We start from the raw sequence: 26,896 nt of genomic DNA, 5'->3' as shown, positions 1-26,896 counted from the left end.
CGCAGCCCACAGCCCTGCTGCGGGGGAACAGTGACTGCTGTGAAGCTGAGGCAGCTGCAGCCAGCACTGTTTGTAGTTTTCCTTATTCAGTGGGGAGGATTGATCGAGGATAGAGGAAGAGAAGTGGGGAGGATTGGTGCCTATTCTCGGGGTGGCTGCAAAGTAGGAGGGAAGCGGTAAGCATCCAGAGATTCCTGGGAGGAATGCTGGCATCGGTCAGTGCCAGGGGAGTGTGTGATGAGCAGGCAGTGTGGCCTGTCTGGGGCACTGCAAGTGTGCTTGGGTCCTGGGTATCAGCATGGAGCCGTGGTTTCATTGAGCCCAACTTGGAACAGGCTGTAGCAGCGTGGGGTCGCCCGATCGCCGCCCAGCACTTCTCGCCGTGCTCTGGAGCTGTGTGGGCAGTGCTCCGCCCGGTGGCATCTGTCTAACTGGCTCTTTTTCCCGTGAGCAGGAGCAGCTGTACAAGATGCAGCACTGGCAGCCCATGTACCCTCCGCCCTCCCACCCACAGCGCACCTTCTACCCACACCACCCCCCGATGCTGGGCTTCGACCCACGCTGGATGATGGTGCCTTCCTACATGGACCCCCGCATCACACCCACGCGGACTGTGGATTTCTATCCCTCGACCTTACACCCTTCAGGTAAGCTCACAACTGGCTGTCCAGAGTACAGGCTCAGGGCTTCAGGGCGTCTGCTTGTGGGACAGCGGGCTGGCACCGGGCCCCGTAGGCTGAGCCTCCTGCTCACTGTCATCCCATGGGCACCAGCTGGAGTGTGGCCTGCTTCCCGCCCAGCTCTGGGTGTAGCAGCTATTTCAGGAGCTAGTGGGTGGAAGATTGATCTCTAACTGCGTTTCAAACAATAACAACAGATCTTTAAAAAGAAAATAGTGATGGTGTAGTACATGCAGAACAGCTGGGATGAGATGTTGACACTGCAATCTGTAAATATTTGCTGTGCCACATTGTCCTTCTTTCATTTATTTATTGATTTTGTTATTTTAAGGATTACTTTCTTTGAATGTCAGAGTGAAGTTTCCCATGCACTAGTTCACTCCCGTTAGAGCTCCCCCCTCCCCCCGCTCGGCTGGGTCGACTGAAGCCAGCACCTGACACCCAGCATGAGGGTCTGCAGGTTACAGGAGGTGAGCAGGGAGCCATGGCAGAGTGCAGCAGGCAGGACGTGAACTAGCACCCATCCCTGATGCTGCGGTAATGTCAGCTTCCCCTCTTCGTTCTTTCTGTATAAGATTTATTTATTTTTATTGGAAAGGCAGATATATAGAGAGGAGAGAAGAAACAGAGAGGAAGGTCTTCCGTCCATTGACTTACTCCCCAAGCGGCTGCAACGGATGGAGCTGAAGCCAGGAGCCCTGAGCTTCCTCTAGGCCTCCCAGGCAGGTGCAGGGTCCCAAGGCTTTGGGCTGTCCTTGACTGCTTTCCCAGGCCACAGCAGGGAGCTGGATGGCAAACGGGGCTGCTGGGATTAAAACCAGTGCCCATATGGGATCTCAGCGTGTTCAAGGTGAAGACTTCAGCTGCTAGGTTATTGTCTTTGTTCTTTCTAATTGTTTTTTTTATTATTATTCATAATTGATGTTATTGGCGTAAAGAATCATACACAGATATTTCAGTTTGTATGCACATCTTATTGAAAAATCTAAAAAGCATGAATGGTTGGTTGTTTTTTTTTTTTTTAAGATTTATTTTATTTTTATTGGAAAGGCGGATATACAGAGAGGAGAGACAGAGAGGAAGATCTTCCATCCGATGGCTCACTCCCCAAGTGAGTGCAACGGTTGATGCTATGCCGATCCGAAGCCAGGAGCTTCTTCTGGGTCTCCCACGTGGGTGCAGGGTCCCAAGGCTTTGGGCCGTCCTTGACTGCTTTCCCAGGCCACAAGCAGGGAGCTGGATGGGAAGAGGGGCTGCTGGGATTAGAACCGGCGCCCATATGGGATCCTGGGCATGCAAGGCAAGGACCTTAACCACTGCGCCACCACGCCGGACCCCTTTTTTTTTAGATTTATTTTTATTGGAAAGTCATATATACAGAGAGAAGGAGAGACAGAGAAGATCTTTGGTCCACTGGTTCACTCCCCAGGTGGCCACCATGGCCAGAGCTGAGCTGATCCAAACCCAGGAATCAGGGGCCTCAAGCCTCTTCTGGGTCTTCCGTGTGGGTACAGGATCCCAAGGCTTTGGGCCATCTTGACTGTTTTCCCAGGCCACAAGCAGGAGGCTGGATGGGAAGTGGAGCAGCTGGGATTAGAACCAGTATCCATATGGGATCCTGGTGCATGCAATGCAAGGACTTTAGCCGTTAGGCTACCGTGCCAGGCACCTCATTGTTTTTTTAAAGTGTCCCCGGTGACTTTGCAACTTCAAATTTGGAAGCCGCTCTTCTGTATGAGGCTGCCAAGCCTGAGCATCTTCAAATGTTGCTGATCCGTAAGTCCCCCGCTCACAGTTGAGTATCGCAGAGGACTCTGAGAGCGTGTGAGCACACCGACCGGGAAGCCTGCCCTGGCACAAGCAGAGGGTTGCAGAGCACGCGTGGGCTCACTGAGCAGCGTGCTGGATTCTGGCAGGCGTAACTGCAAGTGTTCACGACCGATGAGCTGTGACTGCCACGTGGCCGTTCAGCGTGTGCTGTGTTGGAGGCTGTAAAATCCAGCCTCCCGCGTGGAATGTGACGTTTCTGCCCTCACCCAGCATCGTTCATCTCACTGCTTTTTGGTACCAAAAATAAACACCCAACAAATAATTTTACCTCTTAAAGTCACTTACACTTAAAACATGGGAGGAGTTGGGCTTCCCTCCTGCTTAAAGAACATTTCTAGGACCTAAAGCCTTGCGTTTACAGAACAGGTCATGCAGGTGTCCTGACTGGCGCGAGGAGGGAGACGGGAAGGGCCCCCGCAGGGCCTGCGCTTCCTGACGGGACTCTCCTGGGTTTAGCTTCTTGGTTAGCCAGCTCGCCCGTGTCCTATTACCTGTTTTGCGCCTCGCCCTTCGCCTTCTTGAGCTCCAGGGCTGCTCCTGCTGGGGACCAGATCCTCGGGCCCTTCCTCGGGGCCGCTTGGGTCACGGCAAGGGGACACTGTGAGCGTTCTGGAAGCCGGGCTGGCTGCTGGGAGCCCTTCTGTCCATTCGTAATGTTCTCCCTGCCCTCCCCCGTGAGGCCCCCACCACAAGCCTTTCCCAAGGTTCCTGGTACCATTCTTTTCAAGTCTTTTTTTTTTTCCCGGCCCGCATGAATCTTGCTTCATTACTTTCTGCTTTTTGTCCCTTTGGTCTTCCTGCTTCCTTTGAAATTGCTCTTTTCCTAATAATGTCTGAGGTCATTAATTTCTGCTTTATAAGGTTATGTTTCTAGGGTTAATTTATAAGCTTGCAGCTTGGTGACTGGTAATGTGGTCCGTATGCTGCGGCAGGGTTGAGCTTGCTTTGTACGTGGTCGGGGAGTAGATCTTTTTGTCCTTGACCGACTGCTCAGTTTTGCTGTTGGGAGCACGGCAGCTGTAGATAGCAATCAGTGAGTGTCACTGCTCCACAGTTACCGTCTGCAAGGAAACACTGAGTGGTTTGTTTTTAAGATTTATTTGTATTGGAAAGTCAGATTTACAGAGGGAAGGCGAGACAGGAAGATTTTCCATCCACTGGTTCACTCCCCAGTGGTCCCATTGCCGGAGCTGAACCAATCCAAAACCAGGAGCCAGGAGCTTCCTCCAAGTTTCCCTCACAGGTGCAGGGGCCCAAGGCTTTGGGCTATCCTCGACTGCTTTCCAGACCTCAACCGGGGAGCTGGATGGGAAGTGGAACAGCTAGGATATGAACTGGCGCCCATATGGGATCCTGGTGCCAGCAAGGCAAGGTCATTAGGGCCTAGGCTACTGCTCCAGGCCCTCACTTGTTCTTTTTCTTTTTTAAACGGTTCTGTTTTCCTGAAATCTGTCTCCTATTTGATGTATCTGTTTTTTGATTTTTAAAACATTGATTGCATTTGTTTGAAAAGCAGAGACAGGCAGAAGGATGAGAAACCTCCATTCTGCAAAGCCAGGGTCTGCTGGAAAATTGGAGGGATACACGTACCACTGCCCTGGGTACACGTACCACTGCCCTGGGTACACGTACCAGTGCCCTGGGCCTTGAGGAGAGCAGAGCCAGGAGGCACGCCCAGGCCCTCCCGTCTTAGTGGCTGTGCTTAATACTGGAATGTGTTTCTCACATCTGTTTTCTTGTGTTGTGTTTTTATTAAGGTCTTAATTTCTTTTTTTTTTTTTTAAGATTTATTTATTTTTATTACAAAGTCAGATATACAGAGAGGAGGAGAGACAGAGAGGAAGATCTTCCATCCGATGGTTCACTCCCCAAGTGACCACAACAGCCAGTGCTGTGCCGATTGGAAGCCGGGAACCAGGAACCTCTTCCGGGTCTCCCACACAGGTGCAGGGTCCCAAGGCTTTGGGCCGTCCTCCACTGCTTTCCCAGGCCACAAGCAGGGAGCTGAATGGGAAGTGGAGCTTCCGGGATTAGAACTGGCGCCCATATGGGATCCTGGCGTTCAAGGCGAGGACATTAGCAGCTAGACCATGCCGCCGGGCCGCTTTTTTAAGCTTCTAGTACTAGTTAAGTACCTTGGCAGTGGCCTCTCTGGGGCGGGGTCTCCCAGAGCTCTCAGGGACTCACTCGCACAAGCTGCCTGCTCATATTGGAACAGGAATTCCGGCTCAGCAGAGCTTTAGCTGTGGGCATCCAGAAGCCTGCGGTATGTCTTTCCCGAGCGGTGTTTCTCTGTCTGTAACTCTTCGAAACAATCTTTTTTTAAAAATGTATTTATTTATTTTAAAGGTAGAGTTACAGAGGGAGACAGATTGAGCTCTTCCATCTTTTGGTTCAGTCCCCACGAGGCCACAACAGCCAAGGTTCAAGCAAAGCCAGGTTCTAGGTGCTTCTCTGAGTCCTCCCACGTGGGCACAGGGCCAGAAGTGTGGGCCGTCCTCTGCTGCTTTCCCAGGTTTGCTTCAGCAGGTGCTGGCACTTTAGGCAGCAGCTTTACTCACTGTGCCACAGCACCAGCCCCAATAAATACATACATAAACAGAGAGTCCGATATCTTTGTGACAGGAGGCTTTCTCAGGGGCCTTCTTACTGTCAGGAACTAGGAGATGTAGATAGCATGTAATAACGGTCTGTAATTTCAGGGTTCCATTACCAGATAAATCAGCCTCAAAGGAAGCGCACCCCACTCCCCTCACTCCTGCAGAAATGGGGTGTGGCTGTTCACCTTAGAGTGGAGACTCCCAGAACTCCTCATCTGGGAACTGGGGTCAGGGTCCCCAGATGTCTGGCTTGGGAGGGTGCTGGGCTGTGTCCAGGTTGGGCTCACACCGGTGGTTTGCTTTCTCCAGGACTCATGAAGCCGCTGATGCCCCAGGACTCCCTCAGTGGAACTGGCTGTCGCTCTGAGGAGCAGAGCTGCGTACCCCCTCTCCAAGAACGAAAAGTGACTCCCCTCGATCCGACCCCCGTGTGGAGCCCTGATGGCTACATGGCCTTGCAGAGCAAGGGCTACTCGCTTCCCCCCCCGAAGCCCAGTGACCCTCTGACTGTGGATGTACATGGCAGGTGAGCGTCCTTCAGCGGAGGAGACGCTGCCCAGGGCCTGCAGGCTCCTGGCACGGGACCTCAGGTGCCCCCTGGGGAAGGGTGGTGGGGAGCACTGCTGGGCTGCTTTTGGTGGGGGGTGGGGCTTCTTCGGATGGTGGGACAGAGATGGACTGGGCCTGCTGAAACACAGGCAGGCACATCTTGCTGGTCCTGTGAAGTGAACAAAGCCAGCGCCAGCTTCTCGCCGCCTCTCCCAGGCTCCAGCGCACTCCGGAGCAGGTGTCTGCTCGCTCCTCTGACTTCAGACTGGCACGCCGAGCCCACTGGCTGCCAGTTCCTCTGCTCGCCCACGGACTTGGAGCTCACCACCACCACCACCACCACAGCCCAGCAGCTCTGAGATGTGTTTAAAGATAGAGCAAGTGTTGATGCTTGTGGTTTTTGTTTTTGTTTTTCTTTTTAAAACTAAGCTCTGTTCAGCGTGGAAGCAGGAACCAAGCTCCAATCACATTGACTGGTTTTTCTGGTTCCTTTTCAGGAATGAAAGCTCTTACTCTGCCTCACCTGGAAGGTCAGGGGGCGTAAGTGCCCAACGCGATCTCTTTGAGGAGAGAGGGGAGGAATACTTGAGTGCTTTTGACAAGAAGGCCCAAGCAGACTTTGACAGCTGTGTCTCTTCTCAGAGGCTAGGCCAGGAGCTTTTATTTTCATCCCAACAGAATGTTCAGGAAGTGGGTCCCCCTGGCGGTCACACTCCTAACCTCCGGCGCTCCCCACTGGAGCCCGACTTGGTCCCCGCTGGCAGCTGGGATGTCAGCCAGCAGCCCAAGGCCGCCGACACAGCCGCTGGGGCCGAGGAGCCGGCTCTCCCGCGGGAGTCCTTCAGCGTCTCCTGGGAGAAGGAAGGCAGCCCCAGCAAGCAGCCGCCCTCGGAGCCCGAGTGGACCCCTGAGCCGCGGAGCGCCAGCAGCCAGCAGCAGGAGCAGACAGGCAGGACCCGGAGGTCGGGACCTATCAAGAAACCTGTGCTGAAAGCCCTCAAGGTGGAAGACAAGGGGAAGGAGCTGGAGAAGACGAAGCAGGAGCTCGGAGAGGACAGCGCCCGACCGGCCAAGGACAAGGAGCCTGTTGCCCAGGTCCGAGGGGACCAAGAGGAGGAAAACGACCCCTCCCTGGCCAGCTCCTCCCCCTCAGAGGCCAGGGGCTCTCCCCAGGCGGGTTTTGGGCACGAGGCTAGTAAGCTGGAAGAGGACGAGAAGCCTGACAAGGCCTGGGAGGCCAGACCCTCGCGTGAGTCCAGCGAGGTGCCCCCGACGAAGCGGAACAACTGGATCTTCATTGATGAGGAGCAAGCCTTTGGGGGCAGAGGGCAGGCCCGGAGCCGGGGCCGCGGCTTCCGCGAGTTCACCTTCCGCGGCCGGCCCACCGGCGGGAGTGGCGGCAGCGTCTGTGGCGGGGGGGTCGTTGGGGCACGTGGCATCTACAGCAGCACCCCACGCGGGGGCCGGGGCCGGGGCCTGAGGGATTTCCCTCAGCCAGAGGAGTGCCCACGCACCAAGCCCCGGCGCAGGATCGCCAGCGAGACCCACAGCGAGGGCTCAGAGTACGACGAGCTGCCCAAGCGGCGCCGGCAGAGAGGCACCGAGGCCGGGCACGAGGGCGCGCTGCTGGAGCGGGAGGAGAGCGCCTTGAAGAAAGACTCGTGGCGCTCCCACAAGACCTACTGCGATGACCAGAGCGTGCTGGACGCCAAGAGCCGGGGCCCCCGGGCCTTCGGGCGCGCCCTCCCGCCCCGGCTCAGCAACTGCAGTTACGGGCGGAGGACCTTCCTCTCCAAAGAGACTGCCCACTGGCAGAGCCGGGGCGCCAGCAGCTCCTGGCAGGAGTACAGCCCCGATGCAGGTGCTGCCCGTCGCGCCTCCGACAGAGACCATGTCACAGACTCCTACAGGCACAGCGACGTGTTTGGCAGCAGAGCCGTGGAGGACAGCCGCATGGAGGACAAGAGGTCCTTCTTCCAAGACGATCACTCAGCTGATCTGGAAAATTCTGAAAACCGACCCTTTAGGAGGAGGCGCCCCCCACGCCAGGACAAGCCTCCCCGTTTCCGGCGCCTCCGGCAGGAGCGAGAATCCTTGGGCTTGTGGGGCCCTGAAGAGGAGCCGCATCTGCTGGCGGGTCAGTGGCCAGGCAGATCCAAACTCTGTCCTGGGGACCAGAGCGGGGCCGGGAGCCGCAGGTCTCCTGAGCTCTCGTACCAGAACTCCTCTGATCATGGCAATGAGGAGTGGGAGACGGCCTCTGAGAGCAGCGACTTCAGCGAGCGCCGTGAGCGGCGCGAGGGCCATGGGGCTGCAGCTGCCCCACTGGGGGATGGAGGCCTGTGTGGGGCCGGCCTGGGGGAGAAGAAGGAGATGGCCAAGCGCAGTTTCTCCAGCCAGAGGCCCCTGGGGGACAGACAGAGCCGCAAGCTGGAGCCGGGAGGGTTTGGGGAGAAGCCTGCTAGGCCGAGTGGTGGTGAAACATCCCCCCGTTACGAGAGCCAGCAGAGCGGGACGCCTGTGAAAGCCAACAGGTAACGCGAGAGCTCCTCCTGGGCCCTCTGTTGTCCCCTGTCCCTTGGCAGCACTGCCCCGTGCATGCTCCCTTGCCGTGTGTTGGGCACCTGGCCTGCCGGGCTCCCTACCACGCCATCGTCCGTGAGCGTCTCATCCACTTACTCCTGCATCGCTTGTCTGCCTCTTGTGGTGTGTTCTTGTTGTGGCTTGTCAAAATGAAAACTGACAGTACTCCCCGCCTGCAGCAGTCCTCCTTGGCTGCTGTCCCAGCTGCTGTCCCATGAGCTCAGCCTCCACAGGAGCCCCGCTGAGCGGCCACTGCTGCGTGGGCATTGCCTGCCAGGCACCAGTGGCTCCACCTGAGCTCCTGCCTTGCAGCGCAGCTTATCCCTGCTGACCCTCTGGCTGCAGAAAGGTGACTGTCTCCAAGCGGGCTGCCACCTCAGCAGAGACAGAGCCCTGAAGAGGCAAGGTGGCTGGGGCCCTTCTCTGGAGTTGGTGGCTCATGGGCACAGGCTGCCTATGTCGGGCAAAGAGGAATCTGTGTAGCCAGTACAGCAGGAGCCCCAGACACCAGGGTCCAGGGTGTCCCTGAAGCAGCCTAGAGGATTGCCTCACGGTCCTTAGCTGCCTGAGCATTCAGGGCCCAAACACCCAGACTGGTCGCCCCAAAGGTACAGCCGGCAGCCGTGGGAGACGCACACTCCCGCGGTTGTCGGGCCGATCCTGCCCCCAATCCCTGATGCCGAGGCTGTGCTGCCAACTGCTGCCTTCTGGCTGTTATGCATGTGGGGGGAAGATCAGCCCCCCACCCTTGGGACACATCCTGCGCCCAAGCTTTTCCCTCCCCTCTGGAGCTGGTAAACTCCAGAATAGCACAGAGAGAACAGAGGCCCAGAGGCCAGGCTGGGGTTGGAGGACATGCTGCTTCCCAATAGCAGGCAGAACTGTGCTCAGCGGGGCCATGGTGCAGCCTGTGTCCGTGTGTGTTGGCACACGAATGTGCTGACCAGTGGCTCCTGCCTGCCAAGGAGGAGGGAACTGGCCCGAGATGGGGTTGCTGTGTTTGTGTGTGCATTTAGTCTTCTCCTTCCCAACCTCTGCTTGTTTCTGAGCTCACGAAATTTTCTTTTGCCTTTGCAGGTCCCCAGATGAGGCCTTGCCTGGAGGCCTTAGTGGCTGCAGCAGTGGGAACAGCCATTCACCCTATGCCCTGGAACGGGCCTCACATGCCAACTCTGAGAGTCCTGAAGCTGCCGGTAAGAAGGCGGACAAGGAGACTACTCTGGCTGCCCAGAGGGCCGGCGAGCAGGGGGAGGCCCGGAAGCAGTTTGACCTGAGCTACGGAAGTGAGTCCGGCCCCTGCCTGTCCTAGGGAGAGGGGACCCCAGGCAGGGCCGGAGGGCACAGCAGTCCACTTGCAGTGCTCTCGGTGTGCCCTTTCAGGGAGCGTTAGCTTTTGTGAGATCTGTCCCAGACAGGCCGGTGGGTGTGAGCCAAGCAAGGGCACACTCCTGCCCTGGTGCCTGCTCACACCTTGCTGGGGTGCCCAGGGCCCAGAGCTGTGAGAGTGCTGGTCCCCCAGACGGAGCCTGCCCTTAGCTGTCAGGTGCCTGTGGAGTCAACAGTTCTGGCTTTTTGATGAATGCAGACACTCTCCTTCTTGTGACACCTTGGTTCAGATGCCATCATTGACAACTGTGGGTCCAGCCCCGGGGAGGAAAGTGAGGTGGGCTCTGTGGTGGGTGAAGGCTTCATCGAGGTCCTGACCAAGAAGCAGCGCCGCTTGTTGGAGGAAGAGAGAAGGAAAAAGGAGCAAGCCGTTCAGGTGAGAGGGTGCGAGGCAGGGAATCATGGGTAGGGGACAGGAGGGCAGGCTGAAGGATGGTGGGCTCTGGGGAAAGCTCCAGGTGGAGCTGGTGTTAAGCCCGCATTGCCTTCTAGCCTCCGCTGTCCCAGCGTCTTTTGGGGTGGGGGTGTTTCTTACAGAGGAGGAGACTGAGTCCGAAGGAAGGTGACTGGTGGGGATGACAGCCCAGGGGGAGCGCTCTGTCCCTGGTGGCTGGGCTGCTGCTCCCTGGGGTTAATCGAGGCCTAGGCTGTCAGCCTTCAGGCTGGACCCTGCACATGGCCCCGGCCACCTGCTGAGCCACTCTTGCCCAGACTGGCAGTGGTGTGATTTGGGGGGCTATGCTGCTTCTGCTGGAGAGAAGAGAATTGGCTGCTTCTCATATCCCAGGCAGACTGGAACACCTCTCTCCCCTTTCAGGTGCCTGTCAAAGGTCGTGGTCTTTCCTCCCGCATTCCTCCCCGATTTGCTAAAAAGCAAAGCAACTTGTGCCTGGAGCAGGGTGACGTGGCCATACCTGGCAGCAGCCTGGGCACCGAGATCTGGGAGAGCAGCAGCCAAGGTGAGGGCCAGGGTGGGCCTCGGCTCGCCAGCTTCTTTACAGCTGTTCTTCTGTTGGTTTGGGGAGGCGCAAAGAACACAAGAGACGGAATCCATCCTGAAAGAGGCCTCGCCAAGCGTCTGTGTATCTAATTTAAACTTGAAAGTAAGAACAGAAACCCAAGAAAAGTGGGGGACAAACGTTTAGTTTATCGATTGAAGGGCAGAGTGATTACAGTGACCAGGGCCAACCCCACACACCCCGAACTTCATCCTCAGGATCCCGCACGAGGACAGGGGCCCAGCACCGCAGCCATCTGCTGCTGCTCTCCCAGGTCTTTAGCAGGGAGCTGGATTGGAAGAGGAGCAACTAGGACTGCACCTGTATGGGATACCAACATTGCACTTGGCTTAACCCACTGCCTGTTTCTGCCATGACTGTAGGCAGAATCTCCTGAGCCCAGGATTCCGTGGCAGAGCTCAGCTGCCGCATGCCTGCTCGTGCTGTTTACTGCTGTGGCTCTGAACAGATGTACACTACTTCTTGCCTACAATTTTGTAGGAGCTGAGTGCCCAGTGTGTCCAGTGGCCTGTAACAGCATGAGCCCACAAATGGGGACGTCTCAGAGAGCTGGACTAACTTTCATTGCCCTGTTACCCATTTTTTCCCTCCTGTGGACTAGCAAGTGGGAGGAGACCATGGATGAAACGAGAATTCAGTAAGAGCCTGCTGAAACACTGACTAGGATATGTAGACCTGAGACCAGAGTGAGGTACATTTTACATGAAAGAATTTTTTTCTGGGGTCTGTGACCCCATGTGCAGCACTAGCATTCCGTATGGGTGTGTGTTTGCATCCCAGCTGCTCCACTCCAAGCTGGGACAACAGTGGAGGGCAGCCTCAGTGCTTGTGCCCCACGTATGGTCTGGGTTCCTGGCTTCGGCCTGCCCCAGCCCTGACCATTGTTGCCATTTAGGGAATGAACCAGCCAACCGAAGGGCTGCCTGTAACTCTGTCTTTCAAATATATAAATATGTATGTAATTCTTTGAAAAGATTAATATCCAGTACTGTCTTTCTGGGAACTTGTTTAAAGCCTGAGATTGTTTTTTATTTGTTTGTTTTAAAGATTTATTTATTTTTATTTCAAAGTCAGATATACAGAGAGGAGGCGAGATAGAAAGGAAGATTTCTGTCCGATGATTCACTCCCCAAGCGAGCACAATGGCCGGTGCTGTGCCATTTCAGAGCCAGGAACCTCTTCCAGGTCTCCCACACGGGTGCAGGGTTCCAAGGCTTTGGGCCATCCTCCACTGCTTTCCCGGGCCACAATCAGGGAGCTGGTTGGGAAGTGGAGCTGCCGGGATTAGAACCGGCGCCCATATGGGATCCCGGCACATTCAAGGTGAGGACTTTAGCAGCTAGGCCACGGTGCTGGGCCCCCGAGATTGTTTTAATAGAGCAGATTCCTGTTTGCCCGCTTGGGCAAGGCCTGTGGTGCGCCCTCAGGGTAGGTGAATGCCCGAGGGTGCTGCACTCTTCGCCCCTGGTGGACTCCAGCGCCCTTTGGGGTCTGGGCCACACAGCCTTCTGTGATTTCTGGTAAAAGCCACAGTTCTAGGCCAGGCTGAGTAGCTGCAGACTCTGGCTGATTGCCATCGAAAGGTAGTGTGACAGTCTTTGATAAAGTATTGATGATAGTACCAGTGTGGCATGGCAGTACTCCCTGCTGCAGGTGTGAGTGCCTACGCGTGCCTCTGGCCAGCGCCGCTCCCTCAGGCTCTGCAGCCTTTGAGGGCTCGCGCTCTGCCCAGGCAGCACACTGTCCGTTCACGGTGGCTTTTGACAGATTGATAGGGTCGGTAAGCCGTGCGTCCTTGGGTCTCAGAGACTTCAGGGAGAGGGCGGCTTTCAGGAATGCCTTCAGGCAGGGTTGAGAAATGTCTGGCCTGGGGCTCGTGTGAATAAATACATTCATAGCAAAGTACAATTTTCTTGTTTTTAAGATATATTTATTTTATTGGAAAGTCAGACATACAGAGAGGAAGAGAGACAGAAAGATCTTTCATCTTATGATTCACTTCCCATGTCCAGCAATGGCCAGAGCTGAGCTTGTCTGAAACCAGGAGCTCTTCCAGGTCTTCCATGCAGGTGCAGGGTCCCAAGGCCTTGGGACATCTTCTGTTGCTTTCCCAGGCCACAAGCAGGGAGCTGGATGGGAAGTGGGGCTGCTGGGATTGGAACTGGTGCCCCACAAGAAATAGATAGGTAGGTAGATAGATAGATAGATAAACAAAAGTAAATAAAGAAAGAACCAGTGCCCAAATGGGATCCCAACCCACGCAAGGCAAGGACTTTAGCTGATTGGCTTCCTCACTGGGCTTTTTTAAAGGATTTATTTGTTTTTGTTGGAAAGGCAGATTTTCAGAGAGGAGAGACAGAGAGAAAGATCTTCCATCCACTACTTCACTCCCCAGGTGGCTGCAGTGGCTGGAACTGCACCAATCTGAATCCAGAAGCCAGGAGCTTCTTCCACATCCCATGTAGGTGCAGGATCCTAAGGTTCGACTGCTTTCCCAATCCACAAGCATGCAGCTGGATGGGAAGTGGGACAGCCAGAACATGAAATGGAACCATAATGTCATCCTGGTGAATGCAAGGCGAGGATTTAGCCACTGAACCATCACATCAGGCCCAACAGGCTAAGATTTAAGCTGATAATTTCTTGTGACCAACAAAAGTTGATATCAGTATCCAAATGGTCCTTGTCAGAAAAAAAAAAAATAAAGAAAATAGATTCACCACTCCTTATATAACTGTGAGAAACGGCACAGCTACAGGATAGAGACTTTCAGAAGCTGGAATAAAAAGTGGCTGTTTTGTTTATTACCAAGCAATTTGAGGACTTTGGAAGATGTAGGGACACCATGCTCCCTGCTGCCGCAGACGCCGTGTGTTCTGTGTTACCTGCTGCACGCCAGGCTGGCTGGCATGGGGGCCGGGAGCCGATGTGGGGAGTGGTGCTGAGCCTGTGTTAGGAGTCACAGGCTCTGTTGCCTGTTTTCCTGTCCTGGCAGCACTCCCTGTGCAGGCTGCAACCAGCGACTCCTGGAGGAAAGCTGTCACCGCCTTCAGTAGCAGTGAGCCCAGCTCTGGCGAGGTGAGTGTATGCCCACTGAGCTGGGGCTGGAGGCCGAGTCAGAGCCCTGGCCTATTGCTGGATGTAATGTGTCTGTAAGAGGGAGGCGGGTGCCCCGGGGCTGGGGGGGAACTGGGTGGGATGGGGGCTGCTTCTGAGTTGAGCTTGACAGTCACTCTGTCCAGGGTTCAAAACAGCCTGGTGGTTAGGAGCTTGACAGGGTTGGCACGGCAGCCAGGGCCCAGTGCTGGACCAGGTTTTGGGGGGCAGGTGTGGGGCATGGGGGTGGAACCTAGCACCCCTCGCAGTTGTCCATTCTAGAGCAGTGTTGTGGAGTCGGCATTTTGTGCTCTACAGCAGGGTTTGAAGAGCAGCCAGGGTGATAGTGGCGTGGACTTGAGTGCCGAGTCTCGGGAGTCGTCTGCAACCTCCTCCCAGCGCAGCTCCCCATACGGGACTCTGAAACCAGAGGAGATGAATGGGCCGAGCCCAGCGGAACCCAAGGCCGACAGCCACAAGGAGCAGGCTCAGAAGCCATCTGAGCAAAAGGTGACCTGGAAGTTTCCTTCACCTTGGCCAAGCCTGCGCGCGCGTGTGTGTATGTGTGTGTGTTTCTCAGCCTCTCTGCTTCTCCATCAAGGACTCTGAACAAGGCCCAGGACAGAGCAAGGAGCACAGACCAGGACCCATTGGCAATGAGCGCTCTCTGAAAAACAGGAAGGGATCAGAAGGAACCGAGAGGCTGCAAGGGGCCATCCCGCCTGTGAACGGGGTGGAGATCCACGTGGACTCCGTGCTGCCTGTGCCGCCCATTGAATTTGGAGTGAATCCAAAAGTGAGGCTGATATCCTTCTCTCCCTCTCTGTTTCGTTTTGGTACTTGGAAAGGTGGGACCATAGTCAGGGCTGTCTCCTAGGAACAGCAAAGACTGGGGACTGAGCTGATCCCAGGGGCTGGCGCAGGGCCCTTGGAGTACCATGGGCCTTCCTGGTGCCAGTCGGGCTCCAGACCCCAGGGGCAGGAAGAGAAGTCGGATGGCTTATCTTGCTCAGGGTTATTTCCGGTGAATGTGGCTTAGTGGGTTTGGAGCCGCTGAGACGGTGGCCCGTGTCAGTGCGTGCTATTGGGTAAGCGAGGAGTCCAGAGGGCCCAGCAGCTCTCTCTCTCTCTGCCTCTTTTCTAGGACTCAGATTTCAGCTTGCCACCTGGTTCTGCCTCTGGTCCTGCAGGAAACCCAGTTGTTAAACTGCAGGATGCCTTGGCCAGCAACGTAAGTTTGTGCTTTCTCTCCCAGCTCTGCCTGTCTTGCTGAAGTCCCCAGGTGAAAATGAGACAGGTCGTTCTTCACAGTTAGGAGGTGTGATGCCGTCTCTAGCCAGCCACGTGTTGCCCTGACAGTTTGCTGTCCTCCGGGTCTTCTGATCTCATAGGCTCTGGACCTGCTTAGGCTGTGACTCGTGGCACCCATAGCCTATCCATGTCCAGCAAAGCCTTCCAGAGGCCTTTCTCTGCAGGGGCCTTGCAGTCTGCAGCTGGGCGCCTCAGGAACAGGGAGCTACAGCTGAGTGGGGATTTTGAGTCTCAGTGATGCGGTTCCAATAGATCCTTCTGACCCTCCACTGTGGACTCGATAGCAGGGAGATGAAGAGGACAGTGGCTGAGAGACCATGCTGCGCAGCGCTCAGCTCCTGCTTGGTGCGCAGTGCAGCAGAGGGTAAATGAAGGCCTCTGGGCAGAATCTCCCAGGTGGATGCAGGAAATCCAGACGTGGAGTAGACAAGGTCCTGTGGTCACAAATGCGGGTCCTAGGTGGTGTCTTCCCACCACGGTGGCGCAGAGCAGAAGTCTGCAGATGGAGGGTCTGGGCTGAGTGACAGTCCCAAGCTTTCCCTCTGTGGACCAGAACATCTCCAAGGTGTGCGGCCGCTTGTTTGTTGGTGTCCCTGTCTGGCGGGCACGGTGCAGTGACCTGCAGGACGTGGGTTTCAGCTTGCCGGATACCTTTGGACAAGTTGTCCTGCTGCGTTCATGTTCCGTGGTTTTCTCTCCCCCTCTCCAGGCAGGGTTAGCACAGGGTATTCCTATCCTGCGGCGGGACCACCATATTCAGAGGGCCGTTGGCCTCTCCCCAGTGTCGTTCCCCACTGCCGACCTCACTCTGAAGGTAACAGCCTGAGCTGGGCCAAGGCTTAGCGGGGCAGGGGGTGGATGGGGAACATCCGCAGGTCCCTGCTGCTAACTGTCATTCCCCCCACATCTCTTCATTCTAAAGATGGAGTCTGCACGTAAGGCTTGGGAAAACTCACCCAGTTTGCCAGAGCAGAGCTCTCCAGGAGGTGCTGGCTCAAGTATCCAGCCCCCGTCCTCCGTGGGTGCCTCCAGTGGGGCCAGCTACAGCTCCTTTGCTGGAGTGTCCATGCCTCCCATGCCAGTGGCTTCTGTTGCACCTTCTGCTTCTATACCAGGTATCTCACGTGTCGTCCTATCCCCACCCAGAGCCAGACCACAGTACCCTTCCTGTTTGTTATCCGGGAGAACTGTGGACTGCAGTACTGAATCCTGTGTCTGGTGTGACTGGCACCTGTCAAAGCAGGGGTTGGTTTTCAGGTGTGGCCATCATTGCTGTGAGGTCCCCGCCTCCTGTGAGAGGAGCAAGCCAAGATAGGGCTTTGGGGCAGACCCCAGCCTTGGGTCTGGGAGCAGTTCACCTCTCAGCCACAGCTTCTTTCTCCCGAAAACAAACTGAAGGTGATGGGAAGCTCCTGGCGTAACCTGGACAGTGCTTCCTGCCCGCTGGGCTACTGCTCAAGACCACTGCATGTCCTGACTGTGGCCAGACTTGTCACTGTGTTGGTACCAAAGGGTGTGGATTTTAAGTCCCGGCTGCCGAAGTCTCGGTGATGCGGTTCCAATAGATCCTTCTGACCCTCCACTGTGGACTCGATAGCAGGGAGATGAAGAGGACTGTGACTGAGAGACCAAGGCAGCCGTCAGTGGCAGTCTAGTACCCCTCAGCCACAGGCCTGGGCCGGTGGGAACGACAGGCCAGAGACCACCCCCTGCTCTTGAGCCTGAGCTGAAGCCCCCAGGCTCCCGGAGGTGTGTGTGTGTGCGCATGCCCACACCCTCGTCCTGGGAAGTGTGTGTCCAGAGGGCCATCCAGCAGCTCAAATGTACCCTGCTTCTGTGTGCAGGCAGCCACCTCCCTCCACTGTACCTGGATGGGCATGTGTTTGCCAGTCAGCCCCGTCTGGTTCCTCCGACAATGCCACAGCAGCAGAGCTACCAACAGGTGAGGGAGGGAGGGGCTGGCAGGTGCTGTTACTTCTTGCTCATCTGATTTCTGTGCCCCTCCCATGTAATGCCTAGCTCCTGGTAGGCACATCAGGACAGGCACAGACCAGAGACATGGAAGAAAGACCTGGGCTCCGAAGCCTGGCTACATTAGCAAGAGGTGGCACAGAGTGAGCAGGGTCTCTTCCTGGAGCTGGTCTGGTCTTGCCAGAAGCGCTTGCTGCCCTTGCACACCTGCTTCGGGTGCAGCTATGAGGTCATGACAGGGCAGGGCGTCTTCTTTAAAGCATGTTCTTGGTAATTCCTTGGTTTTACAAAATTTGGGCTTTTAAAAAGCTGGATATTACCTGTTTCTGTTTTTGACAATAATTCAGCATTGCGTTTCTGAACTTCACCTCTGACATGTGTGGTGGAAATAATCCATGTTTGGAATTGCTGCCAGTATTTTGCTGTAGGCTCTCTCTGAAAAACAAAGAAGCCCAAGGAAACAGGCGTGGTCATATCTGGTCATGCCAGGAGCAGGGGGTCAGTGGCAGCTGGGACAGCACAGTGACCTGCCTGTCTTGCTGTTTGCAGGCCGCTGCCCAGCAGATCCCCCTCTCCTTGCACACGTCCCTGCAGGCTCAGGCTCCGCTGGGCCTCAGGGGCGGGCTTCCTGTCTCCCAGTCTCAGGAGATCTTCAGCTCCTTACAGCCCTTCAGGTGAGCTCACGTGTTGACTGGAAACCAGCAGTCTTGTGCCCCATGGGAGGCGGGGGGACTCCAGCCCTGCACGGGAAGCTTCCTGTGTCGTCCTGCCTCCCACCCTCTCGCCTTTGGCCTGTTGACCCAGTGATGTTCACTCTAGGATCCCTGCACCACCAGCAGCACCAACTCAGCTTACTGTAAATGCGGGTCATTAGGCTGGGGTGGTGGGCAGGCCAGGGATCCCAGCCTTGCCCACACTTGAAGTCTGTGTGTGAGCATCTGCCCAACTTTTGTGTCTTCCAACTTCGCAGGTCTCAGGTGTACATGCACCCCAGCCTGTCACCGCCCAGCACCATGATCCTCTCTGGAGGCACAGCCTTGAAGCCTCCATATTCGGCCTTCCCTGGCATGCAGCCCTTGGAGATGGTGAAGCCACAGTCCGGCTCGCCCTATCAGCCCATGAGTGGGAACCAAGCCCTAGTCTACGAGGGCCAGCTCAGCCAGGCTGCCGGCTTGGGCGCCTCCCAGCTGTTGGACTCCCCGCTCCCACAGGTCAGGAATCCCCCCAACTCCAGAGCTCTAGGGCTCTCTTTCCTTTGTGACCTGGTCCTCACCTCTCCTGCATGCCGTGTCCATGCAGGTCCTCCAGCTGCCGTGCCTATGCATGGCCCTCCTCCCTACCCTTGTGCTGTGAGGGCTGGGGAGGGGTAGGTGGTCTCAGCCTTCTCCTAGCTCTTTGAGACTAGAGCCCACAACACAACACACCCCACGGCCAGTCAGTACCTCTGTTGCCCTGAGAACCCTGCCATTGAACTCAGCATTGACAGAGCTTCCTTACCCTGGCTGGGGTAGTCCGACACTGCTCAAGGCCTCTCCTTATTTGGCCATGGACTTGCAGTCTCTCCACGTGGCCCCTGTTCTAATTTCTGGTAGTTTTGATGTCTGCATAGATGACCCCTAGTCTTGTGCCATGAACCCTGCCCTATCGGTTCATGGCCTCTGTCCATTCCATCCAGACACGGTCGTTACCAAAGAACCCTACTCCACATCTCAGGTTTTAAGTTGCCACCTTCAAATTTTCCAGCTCTCTCCAGTGTCCTATCTCTGACATGTTCTGATCACACCAGTCAGCTCTAGTTGGGCGCTGTCCTTGGCCACCCGTTGTATAGCTCAGCAGGAGCCGTGACCTGGGGCTCGCTGATCCTGGACTCCAGGCCTTTCTTGGCCTCCAGGGTGTTACTCATGGGCTTCCTCTTGCCTTCCTCAGATCCTCTCCCTTGATTTCCTTGTATCTCTCAGTAACTGTTGAGTATCTGGCCCAGTGTGGCCACCCTCTGACCCTAGGGTTCTTCATCCTCTCACTCCTGGACTGAGTCTCAGGTGGACTCCAATCTTTCTGCCTTCCTGTCTCCCGGCATCTGGCCGTGTCTGAGATGTGACTTCACCTGCTGTCCAGGTGGTCAGAGCCGGGTGCCTCCGTCTGACAGCCCAACCCCCTGGCCTAGTGTCCTGGCCCACTTGGTCTCCTTGTGTCTGCTCATGCACTCCGGTCTGTTAGCTACACAGCTAGGGATGGGCCTCACAGAAGCTGCAGTTGGCTCTGTGATATGGCAGTGTGTCTTCACCACCTTCCCCTGCACCTACTTGTGCTGCAAGGAGCATGGCGCTACATGTTTGTCTCAGTGATGCGGTTCCAATAGATCCTTCTGACCCTCCACTGTGGACTCGATAGCAGGGAGATGAAGAGGACTGTGACTGAGAGACCACATGTGGCCCTTGCTTCCCTGTGGCCCTCTTGTTCTGGATTTGAGAGGTGTTTGCTTGGCCTTGCACACCGATGGGCAGACTTCACTTTGACCTCCTTGCCCACCCTGTGCAACAGGTGTCACACTGACTCTTGAGTCCAGTAGCCCCTGTGGTGTCCCCAGCACCTCATGCACTCAGGGCGAACACTCACTGGCCGCAGGCAGTCCATTCGAGGTCGTCCGCTCCCGCAAGGCGCCCACCTTGGCCTTGCCTTTGCTCTCCTTTCCCAGTCATGTGATTGGGAAGTCTAGAGCAGCCTCTGGTGCTTGCTGTGTGCAAGCCTTGGCGTCTTCCTTTTGAGATGTGTGTTTATATGCCTGTCTCCCACACCTGCCCTCTCCTGACTGCTCTTGTTGTCCAGCAGCTGACCATGCCGCTGCCACGGTACGGCTCTGGGCAGCAGCCTCTCATCCTGCCGCAGCCCATCCAGCTGCCGCCCGGACAGTCTCTCTCTGCTGGGGCTCCCCGGAGAGTTCCTCCCCCCGGCTCCCAGCCACCGGTCCTGAACACCAGCAGAGAGGTAACCATGACCCAGCCGCCCGGGTTGCAGTGGGACGGGCCTTCTCACCAGCCCTTCCCAAGAGCTGAGAACTGCCATGTGGTAGCCAGACCAGTGGCTTGGGGTGCAGCCTGCCCCCACCCCCTTGGGCTCTGCAGCACCCTGGAATGCCAGGAAGCTTGGGCCTTGTACTGTTTCTGCTGGGGTAGACAGCACAGCGCCTACAAGTGAGGTCTGATCACATGCCCAAGGGACCTTGAACAGGACATGGCTCACGCAGGTCCTAGAGATGTTGGTGGGGTGCGGCTGGGGCCAAGGGCAGGATCTGCACTCCACACCAATGCTCAGGCCTTTGGCGTGTCCAACCAACAGTGCAGAGGCAGCTAGGCACACTGAGGCCTGCTGCCCTGTGATTGCACAGTTAGCACTCTGCTTACAAGAGGGAAAATACTGGAATGATTCCTGCTTTTAGAAAGAAAAGAAGCCCTCCTAGCCTGCGGGGGAGGGGTCTGATGGTTCCTGTCTGGAAGTGCTGCTGGGCCCTGTGCCAGGTGGCTTCCGTCTGACTGTGAGATGATGGTGGCTCTCTTGGTCTCTTCAGTCCTCTCAGATGGAGCTAAAAGGCTTCCACTTTGCCGACAGTAAACAGAATGTTCCTACAGGAAGCTCTGTACCATCACCACAGGCCTACAGGTAAGCTTGGCCTCTGGGCTGCGTGTGCACTGTACCCATGACCCTGTGGCTCAGAGAGCCTGTGGTCCAGGCTCCCTTGCAGCCTGTTTGTGTCCCCATTCTTAGGGAGCCTCTAGTCCAGGCCCCCTTGCAGCCCAGCCCATGTGTAACCCAGTGGCTCAGAGAACCTGTGGCCAGACCCCCTTGAGACTGTGTGTGTCTCTGTGCTCAGAGAACCTGTGGTCCACGACCCCACGCCCCCTTGTGTCTCAGTGCTCAGGGAGCCTGTGGTCCACGCCCCCATGCCCCCTTGTGAGTCTGTTCAGGGAGCCTGTGGTCCACGCCCCCACGCCCCCTTGTGTCTCAGTGCTCAGGGAGCCTGTGGTCCACGCCCCCTTGCAGCCCGGGTGTGTCTCCATGCGGTTACACAGAGAGCGTGAGGGTGCTCTCTGGAGCAACTGTGTTGTCGACGGCGTCAGAACCACCCCAACTTCCTCACAGCTTTCTCATCAGTCTTGAGGCAGGCGGGATCTCCTGCCCAGGTGGCCACCTGTCCCAGGCCCTGACTTCTGCCACGGGGCTTGGTGTCACCAGGCTGCGAAGCTGTTCTTGCTGCATTGCACAAGGCACATGCGCCACTGTGCCCTCAGCTGGGTTCAGATCCCTGCTGGTGGTGTGGGGCAGGGAGCTTCTGCTGCTGCTGGCTTCTCCCGTGTGCCAGGCGGGGCCCTCAGAACAGGAGGCATGTCGTATGCAAGAGGTTCCTGGTGACCCTGCTCACACACGCACCTGGGATGTATAGCACCTACAGGTGAGCCCGCAGACACGCAGACACGCAGACACGCAGACACGCAGGTGCTTGGCAGGCCCGTCCTCCTTGAGTCTGTGCCTGAGGCCGCTCTGCCCTGCTCTGCCGTTGAGCCTGGGACTTCCTCTGTCACTCCAGTTCAGAGGAGGGACTTTGGGGACTTTTTCCCCTGCCGTCTTTCCTGGAATCATTTGTTTTAGTTGGTCTGTTAGCATGTCTTATTTTCCACAATAATCTTTCATTTTGACCAAAACAATAGAACCGTATGAAAAGATGAGTGGACAGCCACACATGACGAGGACAGAAGTGGCTCCTTTTACTCTTAGGCAGATCCCGGAAGCCTCTGGCCTTCCTGAGAGAGGCAACATCTAGAAAACAGAAACTCCCAGAGAGAGAGCTGTTTGTCGGTGCAGCTGGAGGGCTGGCACAGCCTGTCCTTGGGCGAGTAGAGGGCTTGCTGAGAGTGCACAGCAGGGTGTGGCGTAGGTTCCACGGGAGAACCAAGGTCTGCGTTGGTGCCCTCTGCATTTCCTGGAGCAGTCCCCTTCCTCTAGGGGCAGCCTTCACTGGGAGCTGGCTGGTGTCAGGGAGGAGGGGACGGGCGGGGCATCGTATAACTGGAGCAGTGTTTTCCAGAGAGTTCTGTGCAGGCGTGCCCTGAGGGTTGCTGTAACAGCTCAGATAATTTGGGGAGGGCAGTGCCCCAACACAGGCATGAGAGACACTACAGGGGTCCTCCAGGCCTCTGCCCCAGCACTCGTCACAATTTGTCACCACGTGGGCATCTTGCCAACAACACTCCTGGGGTTCAGTGGTCAGAGGGACACACTGAGAGGGAACACTGCCTGTTAGTCTCCCCTAGCTTCCTCTGCAAAAGCGAAGGCCTGAGAAACTCTGAGCGTGCTGCTGGCTCAGTGCTGGGCTCCAGCCCCTCAAGAGGCTGAGGGTGATTGCTAACCGGCTGTCCTGGGGCCTGGGCCTCTGCTGATGTGCCTTCCTGAGCGCCGTCTCGAGACTGCGAGGATGGGCAGTAACGCCCGCTTGCCCTGCTCTGCACTGTCCGTTCCCTGTGTGTGGTGTCTTCTGTCCGAGAGGCTGACAGCTCTGGCCAGTGGCCTTGCCGGCCTCATGCTTCCTGTGTGCTGGGCTGTGACTCCATTTCTGTGGTGACACATCGTGTATGCTCAACCCCTGCCTTTGGTTTTTTCAGGCCTAGCTCTGCTAGCCCCAGTGGGAAGCCCTGTGGATCAGCAGTTAACATGGGCTCTGTGCAGGGACACTACGTGCAACAGGTAGAAGCTGGCTGTCCAGACCCCCCGTCCCGGACACCGAGGCCCGTCTACGGCCCCTGGGAGGAGGGCCTGTCCCGCCTGTTTAACCCAGGGGACAATGCACCTGGTGGTTGGAGCCTGAACTGGCCACTGGAGCCCAGGCCCCCTGGCAAACTGCTCCTCCTGATGGGTATCCAGGTCCTCCCTTGTCCTGCAGAGAAGGGAGGACGTTGAGTCCACTGGGCCGGCCCTCGGGGAGACGGGCTAGGCCCGTGGGGGGCTCTGGAAGCCGGGGGGTGCGCGTGGTGGCTGCAGTGAGTGCTATGTCTCGTCTGTCCTGGCTGGGTGGGCTTGCGGAGGGCGAGGAGCTGTCAGGGCCTACCCTGCTGTGCTGGCTGGGAGGCGCCACTGCTCCAGGGGGTCACTGCTCTTCCTCCAGAATAAATTCTAAAGCATCTCCTAGAGTTCACAGTCAGGACTAGGACTGCTGCTAGGCACTGTGCAGACAAGCGCACCCAGAGTGAAACTCGCAGTGTCCCGTGGGAGTCCTTGGGGAAGGTTTCCACATAAGAGAGGAGTGTGGGCAGTTCTAGCCAAGCCTGCCAGCGGTCCAGCCTGCCCGTCAGCTGGCAGTAAGCTCTGTGGGGCATGCATGGGCATTCGGAAGAGCTCTCTGGCTGGGCACCCTGATGTGAGAAGCTCCACAGGCAGCCTCAGGAGCATGTGCGTTGCTGAGTTCCTGGTGGGGGGCCTGGCTCTTGCTACTCCCTCATCACCGCCCTTAGTGCCCCAGCCAGATCCTCCCAGGTTCCTCGGGCTGGGCTGCTCGGGCCCGCTTTGCTCTGGGGCTCGGAAACGGGGAAGGAGTGGCAGAAGCTCTCCAGACAGGTGCTTCTGCATGAGGGTCACTTCCTTTTCCCCTTGCTCTATCCAAAGGCAAAGCGAATGGATGAGAAGCCCAGCCTGGGAGCCGTGACGTTGCCGGAGGCCTCCTCGGCTGCCTCCCACGTGAGGCGGACCGGAGCCATCAAGCCTCGGGCCGTCAAGGTGGAAGAAAGTAAGGCCTGAAGGTGCCCGCTGCTGCTCGCCACCCAGAGGACTGTGCCACCCCGGCCTCAACAGCCTGCGCCCTCTGCGGGCTGAGAGCGCCTCCTCACCTCCGCTCCAGAAAGCTCCTGTCAGCCAGCTTCGTGCCCGTGGGTACATGCCACTGACCTGCTTGCTCTGACACAAGAAAAAGCAAATGACTCCCTCATTCCCCTGTCCTCCTTCCCGCGTGACCGTGGCGTGCCACCCTTCCACCTCCCCTCTGTCCTGCTCCGCGCAGCCAGCCGGGGTGCCCAGCAGCGCCCACAGCCCTGCCTCCTGTCTCCATGCACATGAATTGGGCAGCAGGGCATTGCAGCCGGATGCTTTTACAGAGAAAGGCAGTGAACACAATGCCAGTTCCGTCTGTACAGCCGAACTTTGATATGTTCCTCGCCATTCTCTTCCCCCTGTTTCCAGCAGTGTCCTTTGCTTTCTGTCCTATTGAAGCGTCACTGTGCCACTTTAAGAGGCGGCTCTTGGGGACACAGCCCTGACCCTCTGTTGGTTGACCATGGAGGCTGTGTAGGGCAGGCTGGTGGGCAGCACCCTGGTGGGCAGCAGTGAGGTTCGTCTCTGTCGGGTTCCAGTCCCTGACCTGAAACTGATGATGTTTGAGCATAGTGGGCACTGGCGGTGGGATAGAGTCCCTGCTAGGTCCCACAGTGGTCTGCAGGGGGCGCTGTGCTTGGCCCAAGGTGAGTGACAGGCAAATGGGAACAGCCATCAGGTCACACCTGCAGGACAGGCATCTGGTCTTCCCTTCCAGCAACAGCAGGCCAGGCACCCTGGGCGACCTCGGAGGAGGGACAGTGCCATGGGTCTGCAGAGCCACTTTCACCAAAGGTGTGTGTGAGCTGCTGGGCCCTGTGCCCCTGGTGGTGTGTGCATTTGGCAGGAGTCATCCCAAGGGCGATGAAGGGGAGGGGGCTCTCCAGCCGTCCAACTCCCTGTGGGAGTTGCCACGTTGACCACCAGTTGATCTGCAGGAGACGTGGCTCAGGGAGCAGACTGCACAGCGGCCTCTGGGGCTCGACCTCTGGCTCCTGAAGTCGCATGGAGCCTGGAAGAAGTGTCTTAGGAACTGCTCACCATGGCCACCTGGGCAGACCGGGGCAGCTGTCCATGTTACCGCCTCACCTGTAGCTTGCAGCAGTTCCTGCTCCGGCCTTCACCTCAGACTTTCCTTGCTTGTACCTCCCTCTCCCTCCCCACTCAAGGACCCGTGTCCCCTCTTCTGCTGTCCTTCCCTGTCCCTGTGGTGAGCCTCTGTCCTTCACCTCATTGCCTAGCCATCCCTGGATGAGCCTGGGTCAGCGGAGCGGCCAGCCTTCACCTCTGCCCACGCTCCTTAGAGTACAGCCCGGCTTACTCAGACCTGTGCCGGCGCACGTGGTCAAAGGAAAAACTGTCTTCTTGTTCTGGAACTCCAAAGAACAGTCCTGGATGCTGTTACAAGTCATTTCTTTCAGGTGGACCAGCCTTTTGAATGGCAGCACTTCCTGTTGGAGAAAAAATAAAACCCTGAGGTCACCTGTTGTCCAGCTCCAGCCCTCTTCCCACCCTGTGCCCCCCTCCCTGATACCCCAAATAAAAACAAAACACTAGAATTTATTTATATGTATTGATGTTGTAGGTCTAGGTGAGAACGAAGTAAATGTTTCACTGCTCTATTTATATAGACCGTCTGGTTATTCTGTACAGGAAAGGCCCAGAAGTTGCTTGTGGAGGCCAGCACTCCTCTGCTGGAGCCCAGCTGCAGCCTTGTTCCTGCACAGTGCCGGGGGGTGGGGGGCTCGAACCTCCTGCCGCCCCAGCCCTCTCCGGGGTCATGTTCCGTGCAGAGACATGTCCAGATGCAAGAGTCCAAAGTGGTAGAATTTGGAGTTTTTGGCTTTAGATCCCCATCCTGGGAGCACAGATGGGCGCGGCAGCTACTGCCAGTGGCCCTGGAGCTCTTAGTAGGAACGATGGAGACCTGGGCTGCAGCTGGGGCAGGTGCCAGGGTGGGCTCCACCCACCTTGGTGCCACCTGATGTGGCTTCTTGGTTGGCACAAGTGCCCTGCTGCCTGCACGCTGCTTCCCCTGGCTTACATTGTATCCTGACCTGGGAGTCCAGGGACACTTTTGGCCCAAGGTTCCTTCAGGGGGGACTTAAAGTTGACTATTACAGTGAGGGGAAATGCCATGGCCACTCCAGTCACTTGTACAGGCCTTGGGGTATGCTGTGAAATCCTGGGCTCCGTTCTCCCTGGCTGCCAACACCCTCATACCTGCTGGCTGGTCAGTGAGGGAGTGTGTGAGCAGGTGGCATGATCCATGCTGGAAGTCCACCCCGGGTCTAGGGAGTGGCAAGTGGTCAAACCTGTGTTGTCCCACCGTGAAGCTTCGTGCACAGCCTGCAGAGCAAACCTGCATCACAGGTAGTCTGCGAGAAATGCCAGGGCTGCCAGTGTGTTGGTTCTGCGGCCTGAGACAAGGGCGTCTCAAGACTGGAGGGACTGGCACCAGCTCCCAGCCACCCTCTCCACCTGTGTCCCCCACAGCAGGGCAGTTGGGCAGTCCTTGGCAGGACCCTGCGTGCTCACAAGGGTCTGGGCGTTGGTTTGGCTTCCTTTTTATTTTGGCCCTGTGTCTTTCCCTGAAGGCCAAATACTTGAAAGGGCAGACAATGGCTTAAGGTGTCCCGTGCAGCCCGGCTACCCAAGATTTGAGGGATGGGAAGCGGAACTGAGGACTGCCCAGGCCCCTGCTGGCACACGCCCTGTCCCTTCCTTCCGGGTCGGCACCTCGTTTCTCCTTTCAAATATGTGATTGTACTAGCTCTTTGCAGATGAAAGAATTCTCCTTATTTAAATAGAGAAAAGGTTGGAAAAAAAAATAAAGCTGAACATGCTTTCTCAGGTTGTGTGTCCCTCATCTCTGGGTCGTTTGGAAGGACCTGTGTGTGGACCCAGGAGCCACGGCCTGCTGGGCTCTGGTTCACTCTCCAGATGGTCACTAGGACCAAGCTAGTCCCCTCGAGGCGCGCTCCTCGGCTGGCCGCCGCTGTTACCTGCTGTCCCTGCA

The 26,896-nt window shown here is 56.9% G+C and overlaps 1 protein-coding gene and 3 non-coding genes across 14 annotated transcripts in view; all 4 read left to right on the top strand.

Annotated features, from left to right (window-relative positions):
• PRRC2B (proline rich coiled-coil 2B) overlaps nucleotides 1–25,503 on the top strand; it is a 74,289-nt gene extending 48,786 nt beyond the window's left edge. For 2 of the 11 annotated variants that reach the window (XM_040963664.1, XM_040963663.1), the window contains exons 13-31: nucleotides 455–647; nucleotides 5,420–5,636; nucleotides 6,157–8,193; nucleotides 9,320–9,525; nucleotides 9,859–10,004; nucleotides 10,446–10,587; nucleotides 13,643–13,725; nucleotides 14,065–14,253; nucleotides 14,345–14,539; nucleotides 14,888–14,974; nucleotides 15,764–15,868; nucleotides 15,977–16,169; nucleotides 16,899–16,996; nucleotides 17,575–17,699; nucleotides 17,996–18,236; nucleotides 19,855–20,010; nucleotides 20,591–20,682; nucleotides 22,680–22,761; nucleotides 23,677–25,503. In XM_040963664.1, the coding sequence (XP_040819598.1) occupies nucleotides 455–647; nucleotides 5,420–5,636; nucleotides 6,157–8,193; nucleotides 9,320–9,525; nucleotides 9,859–10,004; nucleotides 10,446–10,587; nucleotides 13,643–13,725; nucleotides 14,065–14,253; nucleotides 14,345–14,539; nucleotides 14,888–14,974; nucleotides 15,764–15,868; nucleotides 15,977–16,169; nucleotides 16,899–16,996; nucleotides 17,575–17,699; nucleotides 17,996–18,236; nucleotides 19,855–20,010; nucleotides 20,591–20,682; nucleotides 22,680–22,761; nucleotides 23,677–23,808 (4,719 nt within the window). In that variant the 3' untranslated portion in view covers nucleotides 23,809–25,503. Of the gene's footprint in view, nucleotides 1–454; nucleotides 648–5,419; nucleotides 5,637–6,156; nucleotides 8,194–9,319; nucleotides 9,526–9,858; nucleotides 10,005–10,445; nucleotides 10,588–13,642; nucleotides 13,726–14,061; nucleotides 14,254–14,344; nucleotides 14,540–14,887; nucleotides 14,975–15,763; nucleotides 15,869–15,976; nucleotides 16,170–16,898; nucleotides 16,997–17,574; nucleotides 17,700–17,995; nucleotides 18,237–19,851; nucleotides 20,011–20,590; nucleotides 20,683–22,679 lie in introns of all 11 variants that reach the window. The other 9 variants (XM_040963656.1, XM_040963657.1, XM_040963660.1 and 6 more) reach the window with 8 other exon arrangements.
• LOC121145157 lies at nucleotides 15,284–15,369 on the top strand. Its single transcript, XR_005881954.1, has one exon. It is a non-coding gene; the product is annotated as a small nucleolar RNA SNORD62 (small nucleolar RNA).
• On the top strand, nucleotides 16,597–16,682 carry LOC121145158. Its single transcript, XR_005881955.1, has one exon. It is a non-coding gene; the product is annotated as a small nucleolar RNA SNORD62 (small nucleolar RNA).
• LOC121145156 lies at nucleotides 19,362–19,447 on the top strand. The gene has a single exon (XR_005881953.1). It is a non-coding gene; the product is annotated as a small nucleolar RNA SNORD62 (small nucleolar RNA).
• Nucleotides 25,504–26,896: the final 1,393 nt, after the last annotated feature.

This window comes from Ochotona curzoniae, unplaced genomic scaffold (assembly GCF_017591425.1).
Source record: "Ochotona curzoniae isolate NIBS_2020 unplaced genomic scaffold, NIBS_Ocur_1.0 scaffold_3208, whole genome shotgun sequence".
Taxonomy (NCBI): Eukaryota; Metazoa; Chordata; class Mammalia; order Lagomorpha; family Ochotonidae; genus Ochotona; species Ochotona curzoniae.
Note: the sequence above shows the minus strand (reverse complement) of the source record. Positions and strands in the feature narration are given on the sequence as shown.